The following is a 26127-nucleotide window of genomic DNA, read 5'->3' on the forward strand; positions in this document are numbered from 1 at the left end:
TTCATCCCAATTTCAGAAATATGAAATGTTAAAAAAAAATCTTAGAATTGATATATGGTGGCCACATTTTTATAGTTTAGTTTATAAAGGGTTTTTCACAGACATTATCCCACTGTGCGCTCACTACAAACCTGTTAGGGGCAATATCATTGTTGTTTTCCATTACACAAAACTGTACTTAGAAAGGTCAAGTGACTTGCCCAAGATCACTAAGCTCCTAACTGGTCAAAGTGGAAGTCAACCCCAGGTCTTTCTGGTGGCAGAGCCACAACACCAGCAAGCCTCCTGGCAAGCTTCTTTGACTCCTGATTCTGCTTTTTACAAAATGTGGACCCCCATCTTTTCCTCCTTCCTCCTTAAAACTGACAGGGAGCCCAACCAGCACCTTCCCTCTGCTCCCATTCACATGCCCAAGCTTGAGATATTTCCAGTCCCAGGACCTCTCTTCCCTTCCAGGTAAGACAGTCTTCCTTTGTGACCACGGGCACATGGTGCCATTTCCCACTCATTGCTGCCTCCCTTCAAGGGTCTTGTCATGGTGAGCACTCATCAAACCTGGTTCCCTGCCAAAGATTCTATTTCTAAGGAGCAAGGCCCTGGCCCCTCAGAACATCTTAAACTAGAACTATTTTACAGTGGCTTATGTGGCAGTTTCCTCAATAAAAGCCTAAATGGCCATGGACTGAGAACCAGGGCTGCTTTTATGAGCGAGCCACCTGTGCAGTGACACAGGCATTCCCACTTGGCTTAATGTTCAGCTATGACAATCTTGAAATTCCTAATAATTTTAAACAAAGGACCCCATGATTTCATTTTGCTCTGGACCCCATAGATGATGTAGCTGGTCTTGCTGCTCTCGAAAGCGTAGCCAGCCTTGTTACCCCCATTCCTAAGACTCTGGGGGAATAAGCAGGGCTCAGTTTCCAGAGAAGAGGCAATGAATGAAGTGTGGATGTGTGTCGGGGGTGTGTGTGGCATGTGGTGTGTACTCCGAGGTGCAAATAACAGGAATCCAGTTCAAAGTAGCCAAACTCAAAAGGGAAATTTATTTTCCCACCGTATTTAAAAGTCTAAGATGCTGATGATCCCGGAATTCCAGTACTGTCACCAGGATACTGGCTCTAGGCTCTGCTTTTCCCACGTTGCCTTTATTCTCAGGCCCCAGAAGCTCTAGGCTCACATCCTACAAGCTTAGGGACCTCACAGGAAACCTTTTCTCCAAAACCTCCCACCACAGGTGAGCCTTAGTCACGTGCCCAACCTCTGCACCAATCACTAAGTCAGGGGCTGTGATATTCTCACTGGCCAGACCCCAGTCAGATGCCTACCCCTGAGCCAATCACTGGCCCGAGCAGCTGTGGTATCCTCATTGGCAGGCTTGGGTCATGTGGGGGACAGAGGCGCCTCAGGCGGAACTCGGGGTCCTGTTCTTTGAGAAAGAGGGAACTTGGTGCTAGATGGGTCTGAGCAACCACTGAGCACTGAGGCTTCGCTCTGCTTCTGTCCTGCCTTGCCTCTTAGCTCTGGGCAACCTGAGAACCCCCTTGACCATAAAGGGCCACCTTGGTAACCTAGCAAAGGGGACGGTCTGGGAAGAGTCTCGGACCAGACAAGCAAAAGGCCAAAACTGGGATGGTTGGCGGGATGGAGCCGGACAGGTGCCGAGGCCGGGTGGTCATTCTGCGTCGTTACCACCAGAGGGCAGCCTTGCCTAGGGATGATGGTAAGCAGGAGGCGGTCAGAGGGCTGCAGGTAGGTGACTCCTGTCCCAACCTGAACAGCTGAGACCTACTGCCGTCCTTACCGCCACGCCTTATGGAGCCCCACCCTGTCCTCAGCACTTTCCACGCATCAACTCACTGAATTATAAGCAATGATGTTGGTACATTTTTAAGCCCATTTTATAGATGAGGAAACCGAAGCTTTGGAGAAGTATGGGTCCAAGGCCATACAGCTAGAAAGGGGCAGGTTGTGCTCCTGTTCTACTAACCTTTGAGCCTTCTAAGGTCAGGGGCTGTGTCTTGTTCCTGTCTGAGCCCCCCCCCACACACACACACACACACAGACCTAACACAATCACTATTTGCTTAATGAAGACCTCTTGAAGTGAGAGCATGGGCTCAAGGGCTGTCCAGATGTGCTGCATCTTGAAAGATGATTCTTAGAGCCTGTCCTGGCTCTGTTGTGGTAGAAACACAGAGACCACAGCACAGCAGCAGAGGAGAGTTTTAGATTAGCAGTGGCTTGGCAACTCTGAAGTCTTGTCCTATAGATCATTATTTATGCCTCTTTCAGGAGTGGCTGGCCATTCCCTTAGGAGAGAGAGGAAGAGTACATGTAATGTGAATTCACTTAGCAACACCCACCCCCCAGGCCCCTACTGTGGGCTAAACACCGTGATGAGTGCTTTGAGGGAACCAGAGGTAAGACTGACACAACCCCCTACCCCCCTACTCCCTTCTTGGGAGAAGAAATCAGTTTTGGCCAGAAAGAAGAACACAGAAGTAAGTCTTGCCTACCATAAGAGAACATTTCAACCCTCTAATCAAAAGTGCATATGTACCTGCTAAGTGTCAGGTGCAGAGGATTCAGCACCTGAACAAACCAGAAAAATAGACACAGCTCTCGCCTTCATGAAGCTCTCAGTCTAATGGGTAGACTGATAAACAAATAGGTAATTACAAATGCAATGTTTAAAGGAAAAAGAAAATGTATAAAGCGCTATGAAAGAAACTAAAAGGAGACTCATTTAAGCATTAACTCATTTGGAGAGTTATCTTTCTGACATAGTAAAAGACGAGAAGGAGCGAGCCATATGAAGAGTGTGGGAAGAGCATTCCATAGTAAGGGAACAGCCTGTATGGAGGTCCTGCATGGTAGAAGAGTAAGCACGTTCAAGGGACTAAAATTAGGAAAATTATTTCTGAGTGTCATGAGTCCAAGGGTATCATGGTGCAAGATGAGTCAGAGAGGGGGGCCTGGAGCCTGGACAAAAGCTCAGGTTTTATCTGAGTGTGAAGGGAGACCACCAAAGGGCTGTGAACAGGACAACAGTACAGGCTAAGCTCATCCACATTCATAAAGTTCCCTCTGGCTGTTGTGGGGAGAGTGGATGATTGAGAGTAGGGCAGAGTGGAAGCTGAAAGACATGGTAGCTTTTGCTAAATCAATGTCAAGGGCACACAGATGAGTGGCTATTTCCTTCTAATGGCATCTAGAAAGGCTTTGAGGACGGGACGTTACCCAAGCGAAAGCTGACCAGGCAGGGATGAAGGAGAAGCCTGTATCCCCCAATCCAAGCTTTTCTCCCCTGAATAAAGGGGAAAACTTTTGTTTTTCCTTTTTCTGCCTTAGGAACCAGAAAGAGATGGCCATTCATTAATCAGCACCTTCCAAATTACCTACATGTAGGGTTAAACAATTACAACAGACCATCAGCAGTTCCAAGTGTGAATAACTCAATGACATGGTAAAATTTGGTATAAATAGATCTGGCTGAGCCTCACAAATTTTCTCCTGAGGCTAACGATGTCAGCAGTTCCAAGTCTGATCCCTACTGGCCTCTGAAAGACAAGATCACAGCAGAGAAAGAAGCAGAAAGAGCTTCCCCGGTGGCATTTCCCCAAGCAAATGGGCACATTTGCCTCTCGGATGAGCAGGGCAAGAGTCAACCAGGCCAACCAGAATGTGATGAGTCAGAAAGAGTCTCTCTGCCTGCTCTTTATTGGTGACCAGTCTCATGAGAGGCAAGAGTTCACATTTTGTGAAGCCTGTTGTGTTTGTTAAATACCATGTGTTTTTATTCAACCAGGTATTGCCTGCTGGCCAAGTTTACAAAGCAATGTGTCTCTGGGCTCCATCCATCTCAGAGCAGCTACTAGTCTCCCCTCTCCCCCCGCCATTGTACACATCCTTCTTTCATCAGCCCTCATAACTGAAGTCCCCTCAAGACAGGTAGAGAGTTGGGTTTAGAAACTGTTTTTGTTTCTACTGAGTTGCTTTGCCTATCCAGCATTCGTTCTCCAATCCTGTGGTAACAGCATCTTAACTATTCTTGGTACCTCAATTTAGGCCATATGGTTTAGGTGGCGCCAACCCCCTACTCAGGCTCCAGGGCTAGACAAGATTTGGCTTGTCATTGAATTCTACTACTATTATAGCCACCCCACCATTTCATGGTGATTGGTTCAGAGGGGGCACAAGATCTAAATTGGCTTGATCAAATAACCCCAGGACTTTTTGCCAGACCACTGGGGAAAGAAATATTCTTTTTTCTCTGAACTGGATCTATGAGGATGTCAGCCTGGAGCTGTTAGGGGCCATTAGAGCCTGTCTCAAAATAAGATGAGTGCATAGGAAGCAAGCCAAAAGATAGAGAAAGTCTGAAATCCTGGATGTAGCATTAGCTGAAGCTCAGCCTCATCAGAGGTAGGTTTCAGATACTACCAAACAAAAGCATTCTATCGAATGGAAGCTGAGTGATACAAGGGTAGGAACCAGGCATCCTGAATTCTAGTGCTGTGCTCTTATCCTGTATTGTATTCTAGATGACTTTATCCAACCACACACCCAAACTTGACTAATTTGCATGACTTTATATGGTTTACTGAGAGAGAGATTTTTTAAACATTTGATCACAACAGTATTTTATCTAACTGAATCACAGAGCCATGAAAGGGCCCCTGGAGATCATATCATGGAATGGTTTTCAAAGATCTTTAGCAACTTCTCATTTCAAAAGAAGTCATAAGCAAAACTCCTGTATATAAGAAACAAAAGCAGTATCTTGTTGGTACAAATGTGTTTTATCTTTTCAGTTAAAAGTTTAACATTTACCTTTTAGAATCAATGAAGATCCAAATTTTGATGTATTTGTTTCCAAGGTATAAAAATTAGCTATATACGAAATCAACAAAGAAAATCAATGAAAACAAAAATTAGCTCTTTGAAAAGGTCAAGAAAATCAATAAGCCTCTAGTGAGACTAAGGGAAAAAAGAGCAAGGACAGAAACTACTAATATCAGAAATGAAAGAGAGGGCATCACTACAGATCCGATGGACATTAAAGGTATAATAAAAGAATACTGTGAACAACTCTATTCCCACAAATTTGAAACCTAGATGAAATGGACAAATTCCTTGAAGGACACAATTTGCCAAACTCACACAGAAGGAACAGATGATCTGAATAGGCCCCTTACCTACTGAAGAAAATAAACAAACAAAAACAAAACAAAACAAACAACAACAACAACAACAAAAAAAAACGCTTTCCAAAAGAGAAAGCACCAGTCCCAGATGGGTTCACTGCTGAAACCTATCAAACATTTAAGAAAAAAAAAATATAGAATCCTCTATAATTTCAGAGGATAGAAACAGAGGGACTACTTCCTAACTCATTCAACGAGGCCAGCAGTACCAAAACCAAAGACATTACAAAAAAAAGAAGAAAAGAAAAGAAAACTGCAGACCAATCTCTTTCATGAACATAGATACAAAAATCCTCAACAAAATATCAGCAAATCAAATGCAATAATGTATAAAAGAATTATACTCCACAATTTGGTGGGATTTTTCCAAGATTACAAGGCTAGTTAAGCAGTCAAAAATCACTTAATGTAGTTCATCAGCAGTCTAAAGAGGAAAAATAACATGATCGTACCAGTAGAAGCAGAAAAGTGCTTGACAAAATTCAATATCCATTCATGATTTAAACAAAGAAAAAGGAAAAAAAATAAAAATAAATAAAAAATAAATAAAAAAAGAAAAAGAAAAAGAAAAAACTCTCAGGAAAGAGGAATAGAGGAGAACTTCTTCATCTTGATAAAGAATACTTACCAAAAAACCTACAGCTAGCTAACAGCATTCTTAATGGTAAGAAACTCAAGCATTCCCTCTAAGACCAGGTACAAGGCAAGGCTGTCCCTTCCCACCACTCCTTTTCAACATCATGCTGGAAGTTCTAGCCAATGCAGTAAGACAGGAAAAGAAAATACAGATTGGGAAGGAAGAAATTGTCTTGGTTCACAGATTTACATGATTATCTATGTAGAAAATCTGAAAGAGGGATCCCTGGGTGGTGCAGTGGTTTAGCTCCTGCCTTTGGCCCAGGGCGTGATCCTGGAGACCCAGGATCGAATCCCACATCGGGCTCCCGGTGCATGGAGCCTGCTTCTGCCTCTGCCTGTGTCTCTGCCTCTCTCTCTCTCTCTGTGACTATCATAAATAAATAAAAATTAAAAAAAAAAAGAAAATCTGAAAGAATCAACAACAACCAAAAGCAAACAAACAAACACAGGTATATATCTGGCTTTGTGAAAGCTCTCCTTTTGGTGTCTAATTGTTGTGTGTGCGTGTGTGTGTGTGTGTGTGTGTGTGTGTCTAATTGTTCTAACCTAGAGGCTTCCTGTTCCTTGTCCAAGAAAATAAAAAGCCTAGGCATACACCAATGTTCTACGACAGCACCTTTCAAACTTTAACACATGCATATGAATCTCCATGGCTCATGTTAAAAATGTAGGTTCTGATTCCATAGTTCTGAAGGGGAGCTCAGAAATTCTGCATTTCTCCCAAGCTCCCCAGTACCACCAATGCAGCTAGTTTACAGACCATACTTTGCGTAGCCAGGCTTTAGAATATGCAATAATGGAGCATCACGAACATACCTCCTGAGGCAAGATGAGAATGTCTACCAAACTCTAATTGGAAAACGGTTTGGAAAATATCTCAAATGACATATTCCAAAATGTTAAAGACAGTGGTGGGAATATAAGCAATTTAAATTTTCTTCCTTATGAGACGCCTGGGTGGCTCAGTGGTTGAGCATCCACCTTCAACGCAGGGTGTGATCCCGGAGTCCTGGAATTGAGTACTACACCAGGCTCCCCGCAGGGAGCCTGCTTCTCCCTCTGCCTGTGTCTCTGCCTCTCTCTGTGTGTCTCTCATGAATAAATATATCTTTAAAAAAAATAAAAATAAAATTTCTTCCTTATGCCTATCTGTATTTTCAATTTTATCTATAACTGGCATGTTAATGCAAATTAAGAAAGAGTGAAGCTTAAAATTCAATAACTGAGTCAAGAAAAACCTAACACATACACATATATTTAAAATAAAACCTAAAAAAAAATAAAATAAAATAAAATAAAATAAAACCTGATCAGTCACTGACACAACATCAGAAGTAGTTCCCCAGAACCAACCAAGTTTGAAAGGAAGCAGCCTAGTCTTTCTGCAGCTGCAAATAACAAGCAGAAGGGACATACGCTGTTTTTTTGCAGAGCCAGGACTAAGGGAACTTAGAGATCTGAGTGGCACAGAGTAAGCCCACAGCCACAGCACACAGCGACTCTCTGTTCCCAGAGCAGGGTTTCCAGGAGTGATGGTGGACTACGCCTGCAGGACTATTTCTGAGCTGCTGACTATCACCCCCAACACCCGCCACCTCAGTGTTCTTGCCTGCATGATTCTACTCATCTGATCCACCCTTTCCAGCCCTGAACAGACCCCTGCAGAGCTTGCACACTCCCTGCAGCCTGGCGTCACTCGCTCCCCCACATGCCCTCAGCCAGCTGTGGCGCTGGCATCCTCCTGGCATGCCCCACTCTCCTGGCCTTCCTCCCACCCACACTGCTCGCACTCTTCTGCCTCCTTTCCTGCTTCCTCATCCTCCAGTGACCTTGATATTAAAAGTCCTCAAGGCTCTATCTTCTTGGTCACTCTGTTTTCTCCCCCTGGGTTGTCTGACTCACTCCTGAGGTTCCAAAGACATCTCTAGACCAAAAGTCTCTCCTCGGAGACCTAGCATCTCTCCTGAGCCCCAGACACAGGCACTCAACTTCCTGCTCAGCATCTCCTCCTGGGTCATTCACAGGCATCTTTAGATTCTTCCTCCTATATAACTCTCAAATTATCCCACTGCGCCAGCCCCTTGCCTGCACGCAGTCCGAGCCACCACCAGCAGCCCTCCATCGTGAAGTCCACCTCGACTCCTAGCTCTCCCTGCCCTGTCTCCTAAACCCACAGTCCTTTCTCCATTCAGAAAGCACTCTTGACTAAATGCAAACCTGGATGTGTGCCCACTTCCACGGTCTTCTGTGGTGCCCCAAATAAAATTGAACATTTCCGCCATGCCTCCTGAGGTCCCGCCCAGCCCAACCTCATCTCTGGGCATTGCTCCCAGCGTTCCCTCATTTTTTTTGGGGGGGGGGGTGTTTTGTTTTTTGGTTTTTGGGTTTTTTTGCTCCAGAACTGGCCCTCCCACTTCCTTGAATGCAGCAAATGTTTCCCTGCCTTTGCATATGCTGATCCCTCTGCCTAGCTAGTGGATGCTGTTTGGTGCATCCCTCAGCTCACCTGTCCCAGGGACATGTCATGTCACCTCCAGCAGCTGTCAGTGTTGGTTGCTGAGGGCCTGCAGCCACCATCAGCTTCAGAGGATTGCCCTGCATGGACTAGAATGGCTCTGGGGGGGTCAGGAAGACCACTTGGCTGACCTCTCCTCCTGACCTGGGCTACCCTTTAGTCCAGTGAGCTGTTCTGCGGAGTACATCCCACTCCACCCCACCTCCCTGCACTACCTGGGGGTGACTGGGCTAAGCTGAGGCTCCAACCTCGCAGTGCTTCTGCCCTGCCCTACCCTGATACTTGCACTCCCTTCCAGATGTTTTCTGGTGCCCCAACAGACTCCCAACAACAGATTGCCCCAACAGCTTCTAGGGTACCCCACCTAAAATGCAACCTTCAGGGCAAGTGTGGCTTCCTGAGCGGGGAGCCCTGAACCCCCAGGCTGTGTGAGGGTCTTATAACAGCATAACAATTCACAACCCTGTCGTGTTCCTTCGTAACAATGAGTAAAACCAGCTAAATACAGTTGACTCTTGAACAACTCTGGAATTAAGAGTGCTGACTCCTTCCCACCTCAGCAGTCAAAAACCTGCATACAACTTTTGGGTCCTCCCCAAAAACGTCACTATGAGTAGCCTGCTGTTGACTGGAAGCCTTACCAATAACATTAACAACCGATTAGCACATAGTTGTAAGTGTATTTATGCACATGTATTACAGCAAAGTAAGTTCAAAAGAAGAAAACTATTTAGGAAATCATACTGAAGAGAAAATACTTTTACAGTATTATACCGTATTGAAAAAAATTGCACATAGTAGATCCATGGACTCAAACCCATGTTGCTCAAGGGTCAACTACATGGATCTGTGCAATCACCCGTTAAGTGTGTGTCTCCCTCACCAGATTGTGAACTTCATGCGGACAGGACCATGTCTATTTGGCGTCCACTGTGTTCTAGCACCTGGCACTGAAGAAAATAGGATGAAGGGAGGGTGGGAGGGGGAGGGAGGGAGGAAGGTGGCTCCTGTTTCCTCTTTCCTATTTGATCAGGGGCTCCAAGTTTCTCTCTGTCCTGGTAGATTCTGAGTCCAAATAACTTTTCCGGTTGTCAGCAACGGGCACCATGGCTTGGGCCCAGTGCCCTCCGGCAAACAGCTCCAAGGCCATGAGGGGAGGGGAGGCACAGGCCCGCCACATGGACAGCTGCCATCTGCAGCCTTCCTTTTGTTCACTCTGAGGCAGACAGCTGGGGCAGCACCACCTGTGATCATGAGCAACCCCGGGAGCTGCACTGTCAACAGCCTGTCACAGGGAATCACCTCAGGCCACTGCATCCCCAAAGAGCTGCCCAGTGACCCAGCCTCGGCCTCCTCGAGGCCTCTCTGCACCATGCAAACAGGCTAGTGCCAGTCGGCCCTGCCCGTGCTCCCTAAACTAGGCCACCTGCTGTAGCTGCTGAGGGCCCAGGCTCAGGGAATGCCCCCTCTCTTCCCTTCCCCCTGGGACGGAGGGTACAGTGCCCCCAACCCCCTCTCCACCCTGAAGTATCCAGGAGAACTAGCTCTTTCCCACCCCTCCCTTCTGTTCTTCCAGCTGTGGAAGGCCTTCATCATCTCTCACTTTCCCTGACCCTCGTGCCAACCACACAGGTGCCCAGGGCTGGTTCGGCCCATTGCTCAGAGAAGGCTGAGATTCACACAAAGGAGGACAAAAGAAGTAATTGTGAGTGGACAACTGGCCTTAGGAGTTCCTTGCCCGGCCTCACAGCTGCACGAGGGGGCTTTGAGGAACACAGCAGGGCAGTGGTGGGGGTCTCGGAGGCCCCTGATATTCAGGGCTTTCAGCCTGACGGGATCATGGGGTTGCTTCCCAGTAAGCCTCTTTCATCTGTCAGGCCTGAGAAGAGTCTCCTCTGGGTCTCTCAGAACTGCCCACCAGGGAGGCCACGCTCTCCTCCAGGGTCAGGTGTCCAGGACGGCAGCTGTGCCCCAGAGCACCCTCTCCATAGGGGCACCAAATTCCAAAGGCCCGGCTGGGGGTGGGGGAAGCCTGGAACACCTCAGGGTAACAGGGCTGCTAAGGGCCTGGCCTGCCACGGCCTCACATCAGCCACCAGGCAACAAGTCCTCTGCAGACAGGCCTGGCCCTGAGAGATGAGCAGAGGCTATTTCCTGGGAATGTCATCCCCCGACCCGTGGCCAGTGTTTCTCACTGCCTCTCTCCTCCTCCTCCTCCTCAGACTCCCTGGGAGGCCACCCATCACTTCCTGTCCCCAGCCAAAAGACCCTCAGGGAAGAAAGTGGGAGGGGATTCCCATCGCAAACAGTATAATTATCCATTCATTCATTCATTCATCCAACAAATATATCTTGAGGGCCTGCGTTGAGCCCAGCTCTGTGGTAGGTGTAGGGGACACAACCATGAGTGATGTGGGCCCCATTTCTGTCCTCAGGGAGCTGGGAGTCCCAAGGGGACAGTGAACTAACACACACACACACACACACACACACACACGGACATGTAACGTAAGAGTTATGTAACATGGTGTTGCTAGTCATGTGTGCCATGAACACAAGCAAAGCCACGTGAGGTGAGGAGTCCAGAGGTGCTCCTATGTGGATCACTGGTCCAGAAGCTTCTCTCAGACAGTCACCTGGGGAGATCAGGATGACACGAGGGCAGGAGCCAGACCAATAGCTGAAGAGAGAGTGCTGTAGGCACAGGAAAGGGCAGAGGCTGAGGTCCTGGAGCAGAAGGAGGCTTGTATGTCAGAAGTAAGTGAGGAGGGCAGTGTGGCCAGCCCTGGTGATGGTGGGGGTGAGAGGATGTGGGGCTGGAGAGATAATGGGGGCCAGATCAGGCTTGAAAACCAAGATAAGGATTTGGCTTTGACTCTGAGTGAGATGAGGATCCATGAAACAGTTTTGAGCAGGGCAATGACATTACCTCAACTATGTTTTTAAAGGATCACAGAAGAGGTACCTGGGTGGCTCCGTCAGTTAAACAGTTAAGTGTCTGCCTTGGGCTCAGGTAATGATCCCAGGGTCTTGGATCAAGCCCCACATTGGGCTTTCTATTCAGCAGGGAGACTGCTTCTCCCTCTCCTGTTCCCCCTGCTTGTGGTCTCTCTCTCTCTGTCAACTAACTAAATAAAGTCTTTAAAAAAGTAAAATAAAGGATCACAAAATATTTCAAAATTAATATTAGCAGCTGGCATTTATTGAGCACTTACTCTACATCTGGTCTCATACTTGGCATTTTGACCACATTATGTTCTTTCGTCCTAACAACCACCTTATGAAGTGGTAGGCCTGATTGCCACACCTCTTGTTCCAGGACAAGCAACTGAGTTTCAGAGGGGTGACGCAATGTGCCCAAGGTCACACGGCTGCAGACTGTGAGCTCCAGACGAGCCAGTCTGTCCCACTCCAGAGCTGTAATGTTACTCCAATCCTGATGTTCAGAGGGAGGCCTAGCTTCCACTTCTAACTCTCACCTACTAGCTGTGTGGTTCCAGTCTGGTCCTGACATTGCCAACAGCTCCAACCTCTGAGATGGACGTACTATATCCTCCTCTGGGGGCTGCGAGGAGGACGTGGAGCAAGGGTACGGGCTGGCAGTGGGTGCACGGCAGATGTCCAACAGGTGTTAGAGCAGTCACTCATCCCCCAAGCTTTGGTGGCTGTGTTCTAGGGGCCGGGTGAAATGCATCAGTCCACCTTGGAAAGAGAATGTGCCCATTCTGCATCCATGACAGCTGCAGCAAAGTGGAGTAAAAGTAAGTGGCAGAGGCCCCCAGATGTAGGAAAGAGTTGGGTGGGACTAAGCAAAGTATAGAATCTGCCTTGTCCTCTCCCGAGACTGTCCTCTTCCTCTTTAGCCAATAGGAAAGCAAGATAGAGAGAAGGCCCCATCACCTTAGGGGGGACAACTAGCACCTGCCAAGAGGCCTCCCCTCACAGCCCGGGTCTGAAGTGCCCCTCACCCAAGTATCACAAAACCTGCAACTCCATTACAGCACTATTACACAAGTTCAGCAGTCATCTTTCATTGTCTGGGTTCTCTTTGTTCATTTAGCCTCCCAGGACCCAAAAATCCATAAACAGCAAATAACAACTATTTCCATGCTTTAACTTATCCTCTGATCCTCTTAGCACACAAACATCTGTGCCTGCATGTTTTATATGAGCGTACGGATCCTCTTGTGGAATGTGTTTCCATCTGACACTATTCCAAACATGGAGGGAGAAGCTTCAGAGGTTTCTGGCTCTTTTCTGAAGAGCCGTGTGGCCTCGTGATTAGAATGTAGGGTTTAGAGGTAGGCAGGTGTGGATTCAGATCCTAGGCAAGCTGTGTGACCTTGGATAAGCCACCTGACTTCCTCAGGCCCCAGTTTCCTCACCTGTAGGACAGAGACGAGTGTTCCTCTCCTCAGGCTGGGAGAAGGATGAAAAGAGGTAGGTAGTGTGTGCAACACTCCAGCCAAGTACCCTACACAGACAACTGTTCCCTTGCTGTCACTTTAGTCCCTATTGAGATATGCAGCAGGCTCAGAAAGTTCCCTGTTTAGGATAATATTTGTATAAGCTATCTATTGCTGTGTAACAAATTCCCCTAAAACTTGATGGTTTCAGTAAATATACACTTATTTTCTCACAGTTTCTGCAGGTCCACAGTCTGACCATAGCTTACCTGGGTCTGCCTCAGGATCCCTTGAAGGCTGCAATCAAGGTGTGAGGCAGGGCTGAGTTCTCATCTGAACACTCCACTGAGGAAGGATTCACTTTGAAGCTCAGGCGACTGTTGGCAGGGTGAATGGCTCCGGGGCTACGGGGCTGACAACCTCAGTTCTTGCCAGTTGTTGGCTGAAGGCTGCCTTCAGTTTCTTGCGGTGAGCGCCTCCAACATGGCACCCTGCTTCCTCAAAGCATGTGACCCAAGAAGGCAATGCAATTGGTTAGCAAGACAGAAGTCACAATCTTAAGTAACTGAATCACAGAAGTGACATCTCATCCCGTTTGCCGTATCCTTTTGGCTAGAAACAAGTCTCAAGACACTTCCACACTCAGGTGGAGAGCATAAATACCAGGAGGCAGGAGTGTCTGGTGTCACTGCAGAGTCTGCACTACACAACAAGGTCCTGTTCAACTAGCATTTTCAGGTGCCTTTTATGTACCAGACACTGTCCTGGGGCAGGGACCTTAAAAATTGGATTAATCAGGGTTTCTATCTCCCAGGAACTTCTGTGAGGTGTTTTCTGCTTCAGGGTCTTCCTCATTTTTCACTGCCGTGAACACTTTGGGACCTATGAAGGATCTCTGTTGAGGGGAGGAGGGCAGTTATTCACTCCATAGTGTGTAATAGTTAACTAGACCCTTTTACTCCATACCAGGCTGGTCAGAGAAAAGACACACACACACACACACACACACACACACACACACACACACAGAGTGAGCTGGCTCTGAGGGGCATTTGCATAGTAGTGGTCACTGTGCTGGGTGCTATGGAAACGAAGGGAATGAGACCAGATCCTTCTCTGGGGAAGCACACCAGGTGACAGGAAGTGAAGAGGTAAACTCACAGGTTCTACCTGGAGTGAGGCACACCGCAGCAGAGGCCAGACCCACAGGGGAGTTGGCATCACAATTCCCCTTAAAGCAAAAGGATTATAGCCAATAGCTGAAAAGCTGAACTGAGCTTTGCTCTATACGTAGTGGGCAATGGTGGCTTGATCTCAGAGCAACTTCTCTTCCCCAATACAACCCTTCTTCCCCCACTGTGACTCCACCCCACGGATGCCAGGGAGGCAACAGACACATGCTTTTAACTTTCATGAAAAAGCAGCTCCCTTTATTTGAGGAATCTCATCTTCCCTGGCTAAACATCAGGGTCTTGTGGGGCCTGGCCATCATAGACTCCAACTCCTCTTGGCCATGTGGTAGACTTGGTACCCAAGCTAGAACAATCTCCCATTCCCTGGCCGGTAGAATATGTGACCCAACCCAAGCCAAAAAGGGCCCTTCTCTGCCATTTCTTCCTGGGTGAAGCTGACAGAGAAGACAGTATTGTCCCATTAATCAGGAAGCAGCTACTGGTAACTATGTTTTCAGCCATATTGGGGGTGGGGGGAGGAGGTGGAGCCTGATGTTCACAGAGATAAGACAAAGAGAGAGAAAGATACCAGACAGCATCAAATTCCTGGTTCCCATCCTCAAGCTTTACTTGCAAATCTTCTTACTTGAAATCTCTTTGTTTGCTTGAAATACCTCAAACCAGATTTCTGTCACACTCTGACCATAGGGTCCTGAACTACAAGTCTACCATTTTACTACTGGAGTCCGAACTAAAGCTACAAACATTCCTGGGAGGTGTGATCCAGAGGTCCAAATTCTTACTAAAGTATAAATGTCTAAGATCCTTTCCTGAAAGAAGGTTGTGATTATGGGTTTATTTGAAAATACACAGGGCATCATAAGGTTCAAAGTAGAGATAAGCAAAACATCTTCACCATATTCCATGTAAAAAGAGTATGTGATTCAAATTCGGAAAACCTGAATTTGAATCCAGGTTTTATCACTATCTAGAAACCTCCTTCACTTCCCTGGGGAATCAGTTTCCCCATCTGCAAAATAGGAGTAAGAATCTTTCTGTGCTTCCTAGTTCATGAGGCTGTCACGTGGGAAAAAAAATCAACATTATATTGTTTCCCTGCAGCCATCATCCCTGGATGTGTTAAACACATCTAAATATTATATTAGTGCTGGGCAGCCCGGGTGGCCCAGCAGTTTAGCGCCGCCTTCAGCCCAGGGCGTGATCCTGGAGACCCGGGATCAAGTCCCACGCCGGGCTCCCTGCATGGAGCCTGGTTCTCCCTCTGCCTCTGTGTGTGTGTGTGTGTGTGTGTGTGTGTGTGTGTGTGTTTCTCGTGAATAAATAAATAAAGTCTTTTAAAAAATATATTAATGCCAATGAACAGAAATGTGGATAATATCTCTCCAGTAGCACTCAGCACCAGAGAATAAGTGTGAATGAGAAAGGCTTAAAACAGCATCAAGGAGTAGATATCCATCTACAGGGCAATGGTGTTAGCCTGGACCCTCACTTGGTATAGATCCAATAGATCCGTTTTCATCATTTTTTTCAAGTTAATTTCTAAACTGTATCTCTCCTTTTATTTAAAAAAAGTTAACATTGAGGTGCCTGGGTGGCTCAGTCAGTTAAGTGTTGGACTCTTTTTTTTTTTTTTAATTTTTATTTATTTATGATAGTCACAGAGAGAGAGAGAGAGAGGCAGAGACACAGGCAGAGGCAGAAGCAGGCTCCATGCACCGGGAGCCCGACGTGGGATTCGATCCCGGGTCTCCAGGATCGCGCCCTGGGCCAAAGGCAGGCGCCAAACCGCTGCGCCACCCAGGGATCCCTGGACTCTTGATTTTGGCTCAGGTCATAATCTCAGAGTCCTGAGATGGAGCCCCTCGTTGGGCTCCTCACCCAGCATGGAGCCTGCTCTAAAGTCTCTCTTTCTCCCTATGCCCCTTCCCCCTCTCCTGCTCTCTCTAAATAAATACATAAATAAATAAAACCTTTTAAAAATTTAACATGCACATGAAAATTTTTTCAAACAATGGAGAGAAGCATAAAACTAAAATAATCCACTTCAGCTCCACTGGAGCCTTTTCATCCAGATGTCAACATTTATTTCCATATATGGATCTTAACAAATACACTCAGTTTCATATTTTTTGATGTTGTTTTAGTTACAGTTTTGGAGGCCTTTTCATACCAGCACATAAGGGGTTTTTGTTTTGTTTTGTATTTAAGATTAGAATCCTTCAGTCACCAACGTGCTGGGTTTGCTGGACCTGGCATCTAGCGCAGGGTTCAATAAATATCGTCAAAGAGAAGACAGAAGCAAGGGGCAGAGGGATAGAAGCGAGGAGTCAGGGAAGGGGCAAGAATGAGAGAAAGAAAAGCAAGAGTGGTAGGAAGAGGGAGGGAAGGAGAGAGAGAGAAGAGGGAAGGAGGGAGGGTGGGAGGAAAGAGAAAGGGACAGAGACGAAGGGAGGGAGGGAGAGACGGAAACACGGACAGACAGACAGACAGACGGAGACAGAGGAAGAGCAAGGGAGGGACAGACAGAAACAGAGGGACAGGCAATGAGACAGAGACAGGGGGAGGGAAAGATGGACAATCAGACCGACAGACAGAGAAAAGGAGAGAAGGGAGGGAGGGAATGAGAGAGGGAATGGAGGAAGAGAGGGGAGAAGAGGGAGCGAGAAAGGAGTGAAGGGGGAGGGCAGAGAGGCGGGGGGGGAGGGGGGTCGGAGCGGTGGGCCCCGCCCCCGGCCCGCGGGCTGCAGCGCCACCTCCGGCCGCCAGGGGCCGCCACGCGCAGGCGGCCGCACCCCGCGCGCGCCGCGGGCCCTCTCTCCCGCCTCCGCGCCCGCCGCTCGCAGCCCCGCCGCCGCTCTGTGGCCCCGGCCGGGTCTCGCCGCCGCCTTCTCGTGAGGGGCCTCGCGCCGCCCGGCGCACGCCGCCCCCCTGCCTCGCGGCGCGGGGTCTCGCGGGCCCCGCTCCCGCCCTCCGCTCGCCTGGCCCGGACCGGAAGCGGCGCCGCACGGCCTGGGCCTGGCGCGGGGGGCGGGCACCGGGGCCCGGTCGGACATGGGCAAGAAGCACAAGAAGCACAAGTCGGACAAACACCTCTACGAGGGTGAGGAGCGCGCCGCGGTGGGGCGGGGGCCGCGCTCCGTGGGGGCCACCCTCGAGCTGCCGCGGCGGGCCGGCCGGCCTGGCGGGGGGGGGGAGCGGACGCGGGCGCCTCGCACGGGCAGGCCGGGACCCGCGGCGAGGGGGGCGCGGCCCGCCGGAGGCCGCGCAGCCCGCGGGGCGGGGGGGGGGGAGGCGCGTTCGGAGCCCCGGCGCCCGGCCCCCGGCGGGGCTCTGGCTGGGAGGCGTGGGGCGACCCCCCGAGGCCCGCCGCGTTCCGGGCGCCACTCGCCGAGTGTCCGTCAGTCAACAGGTGCTGCGCGCCCGGAGCCTCCCTGCGCCGCCCGCGCCCCGCCCGCGCCCCCGCCCGCGCCCCACGCTCTCTCCTTTTGTTTAAGAGTACGTAGAGAAGCCCCTGAAGCTCGTCCTCAAAGTGGGAGGGAACGAAGTCACCGAGCTCTCCACGGGCAGCTCGGGCCACGACTCCAGCCTCTTCGAAGACAAGAACGACCATGACAAACACAAGGACAGAAAGCGGAAAAAGAGAAAGAAAGGAGAGAAGCAGGTTCCAGGGGAAGAGAAGGGGAGAAAACGGAGACGAGTGAAGGTAAATGTCGTCGGCGTTGCTTCAGCGTTGCTGGCGGTACCGCTTTTCAAGAGTTCCCGCCGCCGCCGACCTAACTTGGTTCCCTTTGTGTCTAGCGAGACGCTTGAAACGCCGGTAAAATCGGCCTTGTCTGGAGGACGAGCAGGGCAGCGCAGAAACAGGAGTCACCCGTGAGTCTGAGCGACTCTCGATTCCATCATACTCTTAGTTACACTCGCAGCAAGGGAGTGAGCGGCTCCGTCCTGGTGTTTCCGGAGCCCTGTCACAGTACTTCCTCTCAGGGAAGGTTCTCTGGCCCAGGGAAGATCAGAGCCCCCTCAGAAACGCCTCCGTGTTGGAGCTTTGTCAGGAAATCATTCCTTCAGAAGTGAAGGGGATCTGTTGGCCTTGGGATTTTGTTCTGAGATGATAAGTAAAGGAGCTGCTTTGGTCTTTTTTTTTTTTTTTTTTTACTAAGTTATAATTGACCTATATTATTAGTTTCAGATGTGCAACATAGTGACTCAACATTTGTATACATTGCAAAATGATTACCACAAGAGTAGTTATCTGTCACTCAGCTTTGGTCTCTCTCTCTCTCTCTTTTTTTTTTTTTTTTTTTTTTAAGATTTTATTTATTCATGAGAGAGAGAGAGAGAGGCATAGACACAGGCAGAGGGAGAAGCAGGCTCCATGCAGGGAGTCTGACACAGAACTTGGGACTCGATCCCGGGACTCCAGGATCACACCCTGGGCGGAAGTTGGCACTAAACTGCTGAGCCACCCAGGGATCCCTCAGCTTTGGTCTTAAAGCTTCAGTGTGTTGAAGAGAAAATTCGATCAGAGACCTGTAAGGGATGTGACACCAAATGATAAAAATAAGCATTCTCTTAACCATTTGCAGTTAATAGAAAAAGGGAAGAAAAAAGTAGCCGCTGTCTTGGTTTACATGTTGGGCAAAATAATACTGATTAAGTTTGACGGATGATCGTATGCAGATCTGGAATTGTCCTGGACTTCTGCACCTCCCAGATTTAACCTGCCCCTGAGTGACTACTGAATCAGTTACTGTGTCTTGAATATAGATTTCCATAAGTTGGCTATACGGTTTTTCTTGTGTTTATGTATAACAGCAGTGTCTAGTCCATGTGATTAAACACATCGTAAATCGCTAAATCTTAGAGCCTCTTTAGAATTTCTTCAGTCTGTTATTTTCTGCCTGTTTTTAATTGCCTGTGACGTAATATACAACTGTCTAATGTTTTCTTTTCCCAAGTTCTAGAAGCCACTCTCTACATATGAGTTAAGAAATCTAAGCAATACAGAAATGAACAAAGGGGGGGGGGGCAAGAAGTTTCTTTACCCTAGTCCCTCATACAGTCTCCCCCCCCCCTCTAGAGGTGACCAGTTTTTTTTTTTTTAATTGTTTTTTATTTATAAAGTGGTTCATGAACATAGTTTTTAAAAGTCAGGAGTACTTCAAGGCTTTTAACACAAAAGCAGTCTCCTGCCCCAGCCTAGAGTTTTACTTCTCAAACTTTTTAGTTTTCTCTTTGGATATTTGTCTCCTTTTTAAAATGTAGGATTATGTTGGTATTTCCTGATTTATCAGTTTGCATGTTTTACTGATGTGTTACAAAAGATGAGCATTCTAATACTGCTTCCTGCCCCCAATTTCTCTTCCTCCATTCTCCCAGTAGAGGTATATCATAACTGTTGAGTAAATCAGTATTTGGTATTTACTTATTGTTCACTAGTGACAAGTATAATAAATACACATCTGATCTTGATCCTTTGTTAATTGCTTTCATTGCTTTGATTATCCTGTGTGAGTTCTTCCCAAACTGACAGATTTGAAAAACCCATCTGATTTCTGTTTTTCACATGACCAAACAGTTCCCCTTTTCTTGGGACATCCATCTTGTAGCCCTCCATGCCTTCCTGTTCCAGTCTAGATTAGTTGTTCTCTAGGCCTTCTGGGACCCTCCTTTCCCTCTTTCTTAGATACTGTGTCTTCTTGATTTATTCCCTTGTTCTCGTGGAATCTTAAATCTAGGAACTACCTAAGCATTCATAGGAAGTAGATTTTTGTAAGTCCTTACATGATTGAATATCTTCATTCTACCCCCATACGGTGTCCTCAGGTAGATTGATGGTTTGGCTCAGCGTGGAATTCCAGATTGAAAATTACTGTCTCCTAGAATTCCTTTTTTTTTTTTTTTTTTTTTGTCTCCTAGAATTCTGAAAGCATCTTGTTCTCTAATCACCCTTGTTTTATTAGCACCCTGTTCTTGTTTTTCTCTGGAGTTACTAATTGATGGGTTTTTACTTTTTTTTTCTCTTTTGCTCCTTGCTTTGTCTCAATTTTCCCTCACGTTGTTCAGTTACTTGGTCTCCTCTTTTATGTTAACAGCATCCCTTAGTTACTTATTGAGCCTTCCTGGTATGCCTGTATTTCAATGTGCAGCACAAAAGCCTGATGGAATACTTTGTATCTAGACAGTTTGTCAGTGGTAGAGTCACTAACCAGAGACCTGATGATTTTGATGCAGGACACCCAAATGTCTGTTCTTCAGAGAAAAAAAGCCCCTCCTGGAATAAGGATTTTTCCTGACTGTGTTTCGGGGGCCATCCGGTGAAAGAGACTGAAGGTCTTCCCACGCAGGCCTCTGCCTTCAGTCCAGTATCTCTCCTCATCTTGATCTGTGTCCCATCTGGAGACTCTGGTTCCTGACGGCTCCGGGTTTCTGGGGTTTAAACCCTTCTCCTAGGGGCCCATTTCCGCATGGAGGAGGTAGCTGGCCGTCTGTGATCTGCACACTCCTACACTTGCCTCTTGTTTCCCAGGTGTGTGGGCGTCTTTTATCCCTGTCATCTCTTCTGTACTTTGTCCACCCCATCTAACTGGAAGTTGAGATCACCTCTTTAAACTGCTTGTGATTTTAGTTCTGGCACCATAATACCAGCTGATATGCAGGTGTTCTTCATTTCTTTATCACTTACCTTTTTTATTAACTACATAGTATTTGGTTATATTGATATATTTTATTTAATAGTACATCTAAGTGTTACAAATAAAGCTGCAGTGAGCCTCAGGGACACAAATCTCTTATACTTTTGTAAGAATATCTTCAGGATAAGTTCCTGGAATTCTCCCATACTGTTCCAGTCATTCTGCTCTTTCTTGACTATGACCCTAAATGTCATTATATTTTGATTCCATTGTAAATTGTAAATCTTAATTGTAAATTAAGATGCTTTTGCATTCATGATCTTATTTGGACATAACTCCCTGCAGAATAGGGCAGTTAGGTTAGTTTCCATTTTATAAAAGGCAAAATGGAAACTCACAGAAGTGAAGTGGATTTGCCCAAGATCCCATTTCCCAATGACTCAGGGCCAGGGACCAGGGCACATTATCTAGGGTGTCCTTGGTTCTGTAGAGGATATTTGGGTCATCCCTTTTTTGCAGGTCGGACTGGGGATGGGGAGAGGGCACTCTTTTGTTAGTGTTGTCTAGGTAAAGACTTCAGAAGGACACTCCTCTCTGAGCTATGTTCTGGATCTCCAGGGAGTTTTAGGAACAGCAGTTACCTGTGGTCTCTTGGGGAGAATCAGCTGTATGACACCCATGGACCTGGGAGGGGCTGGAGGTTATGTGGTTCTGAGGCACTGGTGATACTTCTGTCAGTTCCATGTGGCAGGAAGGAGGAAGGAGATGCAAGGAAAAGACAAAGCATGCCCTTTCCTTTTTAAAGCATTTTCTGGAATGTGTACGTAACTTCTGCTTACATTTCATCAGCCAGAACTTGCTTAGCCACATGGCCACCGTAGCTGCTAGGGAGGCTGGGAAATTCTCTTATTTGGGGAAAGAGGTGGGGGCCTTGTACCCTAATAAAAATCAAGAATCTGGTACTTGCGGAAGATAAAGTTCTGAGGAAGCACGCACACATAAAATGTAAAACCCTATGATTTTTCAAAAGTGAGTTAAGTGATTTTCTTCTCTTGAGTAGGGAAGGTCCTGTTTATATTAGTTTTAAATGCCCAAATAGATAAGATCAATGGCATTTCTCTATGTAGAGTGGTAGCATTTAATACCAACCAGAGCATTATAGGTACAATATCCTTTTGTTTCAGTCAGGCCATAATTTAGACCATATCACTATGGAAGTGTGTTGGCCTCTTTTTTTTCCGCTGAGCATTCAAATTGCCGAGTGATTTGCAAAGAATTTGTGTACTGACATAATTCTTGTTGTGTATAACATCACCCTCTCCTGAAGATCCAGCTTTATACATTTTCAAGTTACTTATTTCCACATCATATAACAAATAAAATAACAGCTGATTAAAAATGCTCATATTAAAAAAAAAAGAGAGATGCCTGGGTGGCTGAGCAGTTTAGTCCCTACCTTTGGCCTAGGGCACGGTTCTGGAGTCCTGGAATCGAGTCCCACATCAGGCTTCCTGCATAGAGCCTGCCTCTCTCTCTGCCTATGTCTCTGCCTGTGTGTGTGTGTCTCTCTAATAATTAAGAAAAAAAAGGTTCATATCATTTGGTCTAGTAATATAGGTGTGAGAGGATGGTGAAATAAAACTGAGGGGCAATAATAAAATTCTGTGTTGGCCATTACATAACATTGATGATTTATAAAAATTAAAGAAGTATTTACAAAATCATTTTAAGTGAAATAACAACCATACACACACACGTACACATAATTACTAAAAAAACTACATACACACTGCACAGAACACACATTACATGTGGGGTTCTATGTTGACTGCTTTTTGTATGTTATCTCCCCTTACCCTTTTTTTTTTTTTTAAAGATTTTATTTATTTATTCATGAGAGACACAGAGAGAGAGAGAGGTGCAGAGACACAGGCAGAGGGAGAAGCGGGCTCCATGTAGGGAGCCTGACATGGGACTCGATCCCTGGTCTCCAGGATCACACCTTGGGCTGCAGGCGGCACTAAACCGCTGCGCCACAGGGGCTGCCCATCTCCCTTTACCCTTTACCAGAATTGTATGAAGCTGGTATTATCATCTCTTTTTTTGTTTTAATTGTGGTAAAATACACAGCATAAGCTTTACCATCTTAACTATTTTTAAGCATCCAGTTCAGTAGTGTTAAGTATACTTACATCGTTGTACCAATTTCCAGAATTTTTTCATGCCCGTTAAACAACTCCCCATCCCCCCCCAACACACACACCCCCTCTAACTCCTGTTAACCACCTGTCTGTTTTCTGTCTCTCACCAGTTGAGTACTCAAGGTGTCTCATGGAAGTGGAATCACATGGTATTTGTCTTTTTGTGACTGGCGCGTTTCACTTAGCATACTGACCTGGAGGTTCATCCGTATTGTGGCACGTGTTAGAATTTCCCTCTTTCTAGGGCTGAATAATACTGCAAGGTATGACTATTGCGTTGTATGGATATAGCACATTTTGTTTATCGATTCATCCATCTATAGGCATTTGGTTTGCTTCTACCTCTTGGCTGTTAGATATAATGCTACTGTTAACATGAGTATATAAGTATCTCTTCAAGAACCTGCTTTCAGTTCTTTTGAATATATATCCAAAAGTAGAAGTGCCAGATCATACTGTCTTCTCTTTTACAGATGAAGAAAACTAAGGCTCAGAGAGGTTAGTAACTTGCTCAAAGTCACACAGTCAGTGCCAGGCCTTAAATCCTGCCTTCAAGAGGTCTTTAGTGTAAAAGAGTTTTTAGAATGGATACCACCCTTGACCCCTTCGCGTAGTACATGGAAAGTTGAAATCAGGGCCTTAAGAGAGGCAGAGCTCTAGCTCCAAGGCTCCAGAGAGGGCCTGGGATTGGGTGGGGGGAATCACAAAAGACTTTGCTCAGGAGGCTGCGTTTGAATTGGTCTTTAGAAGTCAGAACATAGTGATGTCACCTCATGTTCAAGCAATGCGGGATGAGCTGCATACTCTGAGCTATATTTGTAATATAGATACATTCTTTTCATCTTGTACGATTAAACGTAAAGGATCCTGTGTGTAAAGCCATGAGTATTGTACTTTATTGGCTACTGCAGGGATTTTCAAAGGTAATCTGACGACCCAGTTTTCACCTACATACTGATTTAGAAGCTGGTGCCTGAAGAGAATGCCACAGTTCCGCAAAGAGATTCGGAGGTTAGGACACCACACGCCAGCAAAGGACTGAGAACGGTAGCATGGAGCTGGACGAGTGTGAGGGTGTGTATAGGGGACATAAAGGAGTTTTCTTTTTAAGCATAGAATAAAGAAAGGGGGGGTATAGGATGAGACCTGAACGGCAGGTGAGGTGTCAGAGGAAGGAGTTTGAACTTGAATATGTCGGCCCTAAGCAATCAGAGACTTTGTTGAGTGGAAGAATGATAAAAGTTGAGCCTTAGTAATGTTAATCTGTTAGCAGCATCCCACAGCTATTGAAGAGCAGAGGCTGGATATAAGGAGAACTACCTAGAAGGTTTTCCAATGAAAGAACTCAGATTGGAGCTCCAAATTCCTTTATTGAAACTCAGACCTGTACTCCTGAATAACATAATCCTCACCCAGATTCTAAACAGCTTTGCAAGTCAGCTTCATTAGGTTAAGATGCTCAGAGGTTAGGCTAGTTCCTTTGCTAGAGATCTTATCAGGATAAAATGAGAGATGTTTTTTAAATTTTAAATCATAAGCATTAACATACAGGATATTATTTATAAAGCTGAGGTTAAATAAAACTTCTAATGAAAATTGTAAACTATTAACGTACAATAAATCCTAATAAGCACCTATTTTATTAAAGCACTACACTAGATCCCAAGGGGGATCCATACTCATAAAACTAACATTTGAATGTGTACTGTAGGGATCCCTGGGTGGCGCAGCGGTTTGGCGCCTGCCTTTGGCCCGGGGCGCGATCCTGGAGGCCTGGGATCGAATCCCACGTCGGGCTCCCGGTGCATGGAGCCTGCTTCTCCCTCTGCCTGTGTCTCTGCCTGTCTCTCTCTGTGTAACTATCATGAATAAATAAATAAAATCTTTAAAAAAAAAAAAAAAAAAAAAATGAATGTGTACTGTATGCCAGTACGTTTACTGTCTTATGTCTTACAGACAGCTCTATGGGATAAGTACTGTTAGTATCTCGTATTGCTGAGCTAACAGGCATAGAAGATGAGATAGCTCGTAACTAGAGATAGGAAATGAATGTAATTAAGCAAAACAAAAATTCTGTCAAAACAATTCATCGATTTGTTTGGTAGACATCTTCCACATCTAGGGTTTCATGACAGAAAATCCTCCCATTCTGGTTTTTTCCTCTGAGGTCATCTTTTTGTTTTGTGTGTATGTATGTTTTAAGTTTATTGTTTTTAGTAATCTCTACACCCAGTGTGGGGCTTGAACTCATATCCCCAAGATCGAGAGTCACATGCTCTACCAACTGAGCCAGCCAGGCACCCCTAAAGTTTATTTTTTTAGTAATCTCTACACCCAGTATAGGGCTCGAGCCCATGACCCCAAGATCAGGTATCAGTGCTCTTCCAAATGAGGCAGCCAGTGCCCCTCCAGAAAGAAGGACTCTAAACACATGAGAGTAGTGTTGCTCCTCTGATGGAAAGGCTACTTATTCGTTAATTTATTCAGCAATTGTTTACCAGACACGTCTTGTATGCCAGACTGTGTTCTAGACTCAAATGATGAAGGCTAATAATAGAATACAGTTCCTGCCCTATGGGAGGATCTCAGAGTTGAGTTGGAGAATCAGATGTGAAAGGATAGACAAACTTCATGGCCTGGTAAGTTCTAGCAGAGGTATGAATGAAGTGTTCTGGGAGTCCTGAAGAAAGTATTTCTCATTTTGCCTGGAGGAGCTGGGGAAGGCGCACAGGAGACCTAATGCCTAAATTGTGCAACAGATGCTATTTTCAATAGGGCCTAAATGAGGTGTCACCTCAAAGTAGTAAGACTGATTTTTTTATTACATTCTAAAAATCACTTGTTGCAGGGAAATTCTAGTATTGTTTTGCACATTGGAAGCACTACTTGAATATAAAGATCTTTGTATCTAGATCTAGATCTCCTTCCAAAGTAGCCAACCTAAAGGACAGTACTTATAGCTAAGGACTTTAGCTATTGATTTGCATGCTTTTACATTCCTATTTCATGATGTCTCCTGTAATTAATTAATTCTGCAAGGATTATGTGTGATGTTGAGCTTGGGGGTACAGAGCTGAAAATGACATGGGACCCTGCCCATGAGGAACTCCAGTGAAAGGGGCAAATGTATAATAATTTATAATATAGTGCAATGAGTATTATAATACTCATAATATGAGTAGAGATTAATTTCAAAAGTATCATTCACAGACTAATAACTTGCCATTGAGTTGTGAATAAGGAGTCTGAAATTAAGTCCAGTTGGGATGCCTGGTGGCTCAGTAGTTGAGCATCTGCCTTTGGCTCAGGGTGTGATCCTGGAGTCCCA

General features: G+C 46.3%; 1 protein-coding gene and 1 long non-coding RNA gene across 5 annotated transcripts in view; one reads left to right on the forward strand and one right to left on the reverse strand.

Annotated features, from left to right (window-relative positions):
• LOC140633927 (uncharacterized) overlaps positions 1-13755 on the reverse strand; it is an 87861-nt gene extending 74106 nt beyond the window's left edge. The window contains exon 1 of the long non-coding RNA XR_012031523.1: positions 13040-13755. This is a non-coding gene — a long non-coding RNA (uncharacterized lncRNA). The remainder of the gene's footprint in view (positions 1-13039) is intronic.
• Positions 13756-16903: 3148 nt separating this feature from the next.
• BRD7 (bromodomain containing 7) overlaps positions 16904-26127 on the forward strand; it is a 42224-nt gene continuing 33000 nt past the window's right edge. For all 4 annotated transcript variants that reach the window (XM_072827112.1, XM_072827114.1, XM_072827111.1 and 1 more), the window contains exons 1-2: positions 16904-17063; positions 17458-17666. In XM_072827112.1, the coding sequence (XP_072683213.1) occupies positions 17015-17063; positions 17458-17666 (258 nt within the window). In that variant the 5' untranslated portion in view covers positions 16904-17014. The remainder of the gene's footprint in view (positions 17064-17457; positions 17667-26127) is intronic.

This window comes from Canis lupus, chromosome 5, assembly GCF_048164855.1.
Source record: "Canis lupus baileyi chromosome 5, mCanLup2.hap1, whole genome shotgun sequence".
NCBI lineage: Eukaryota > Metazoa > Chordata > Mammalia > Carnivora > Canidae > Canis > Canis lupus.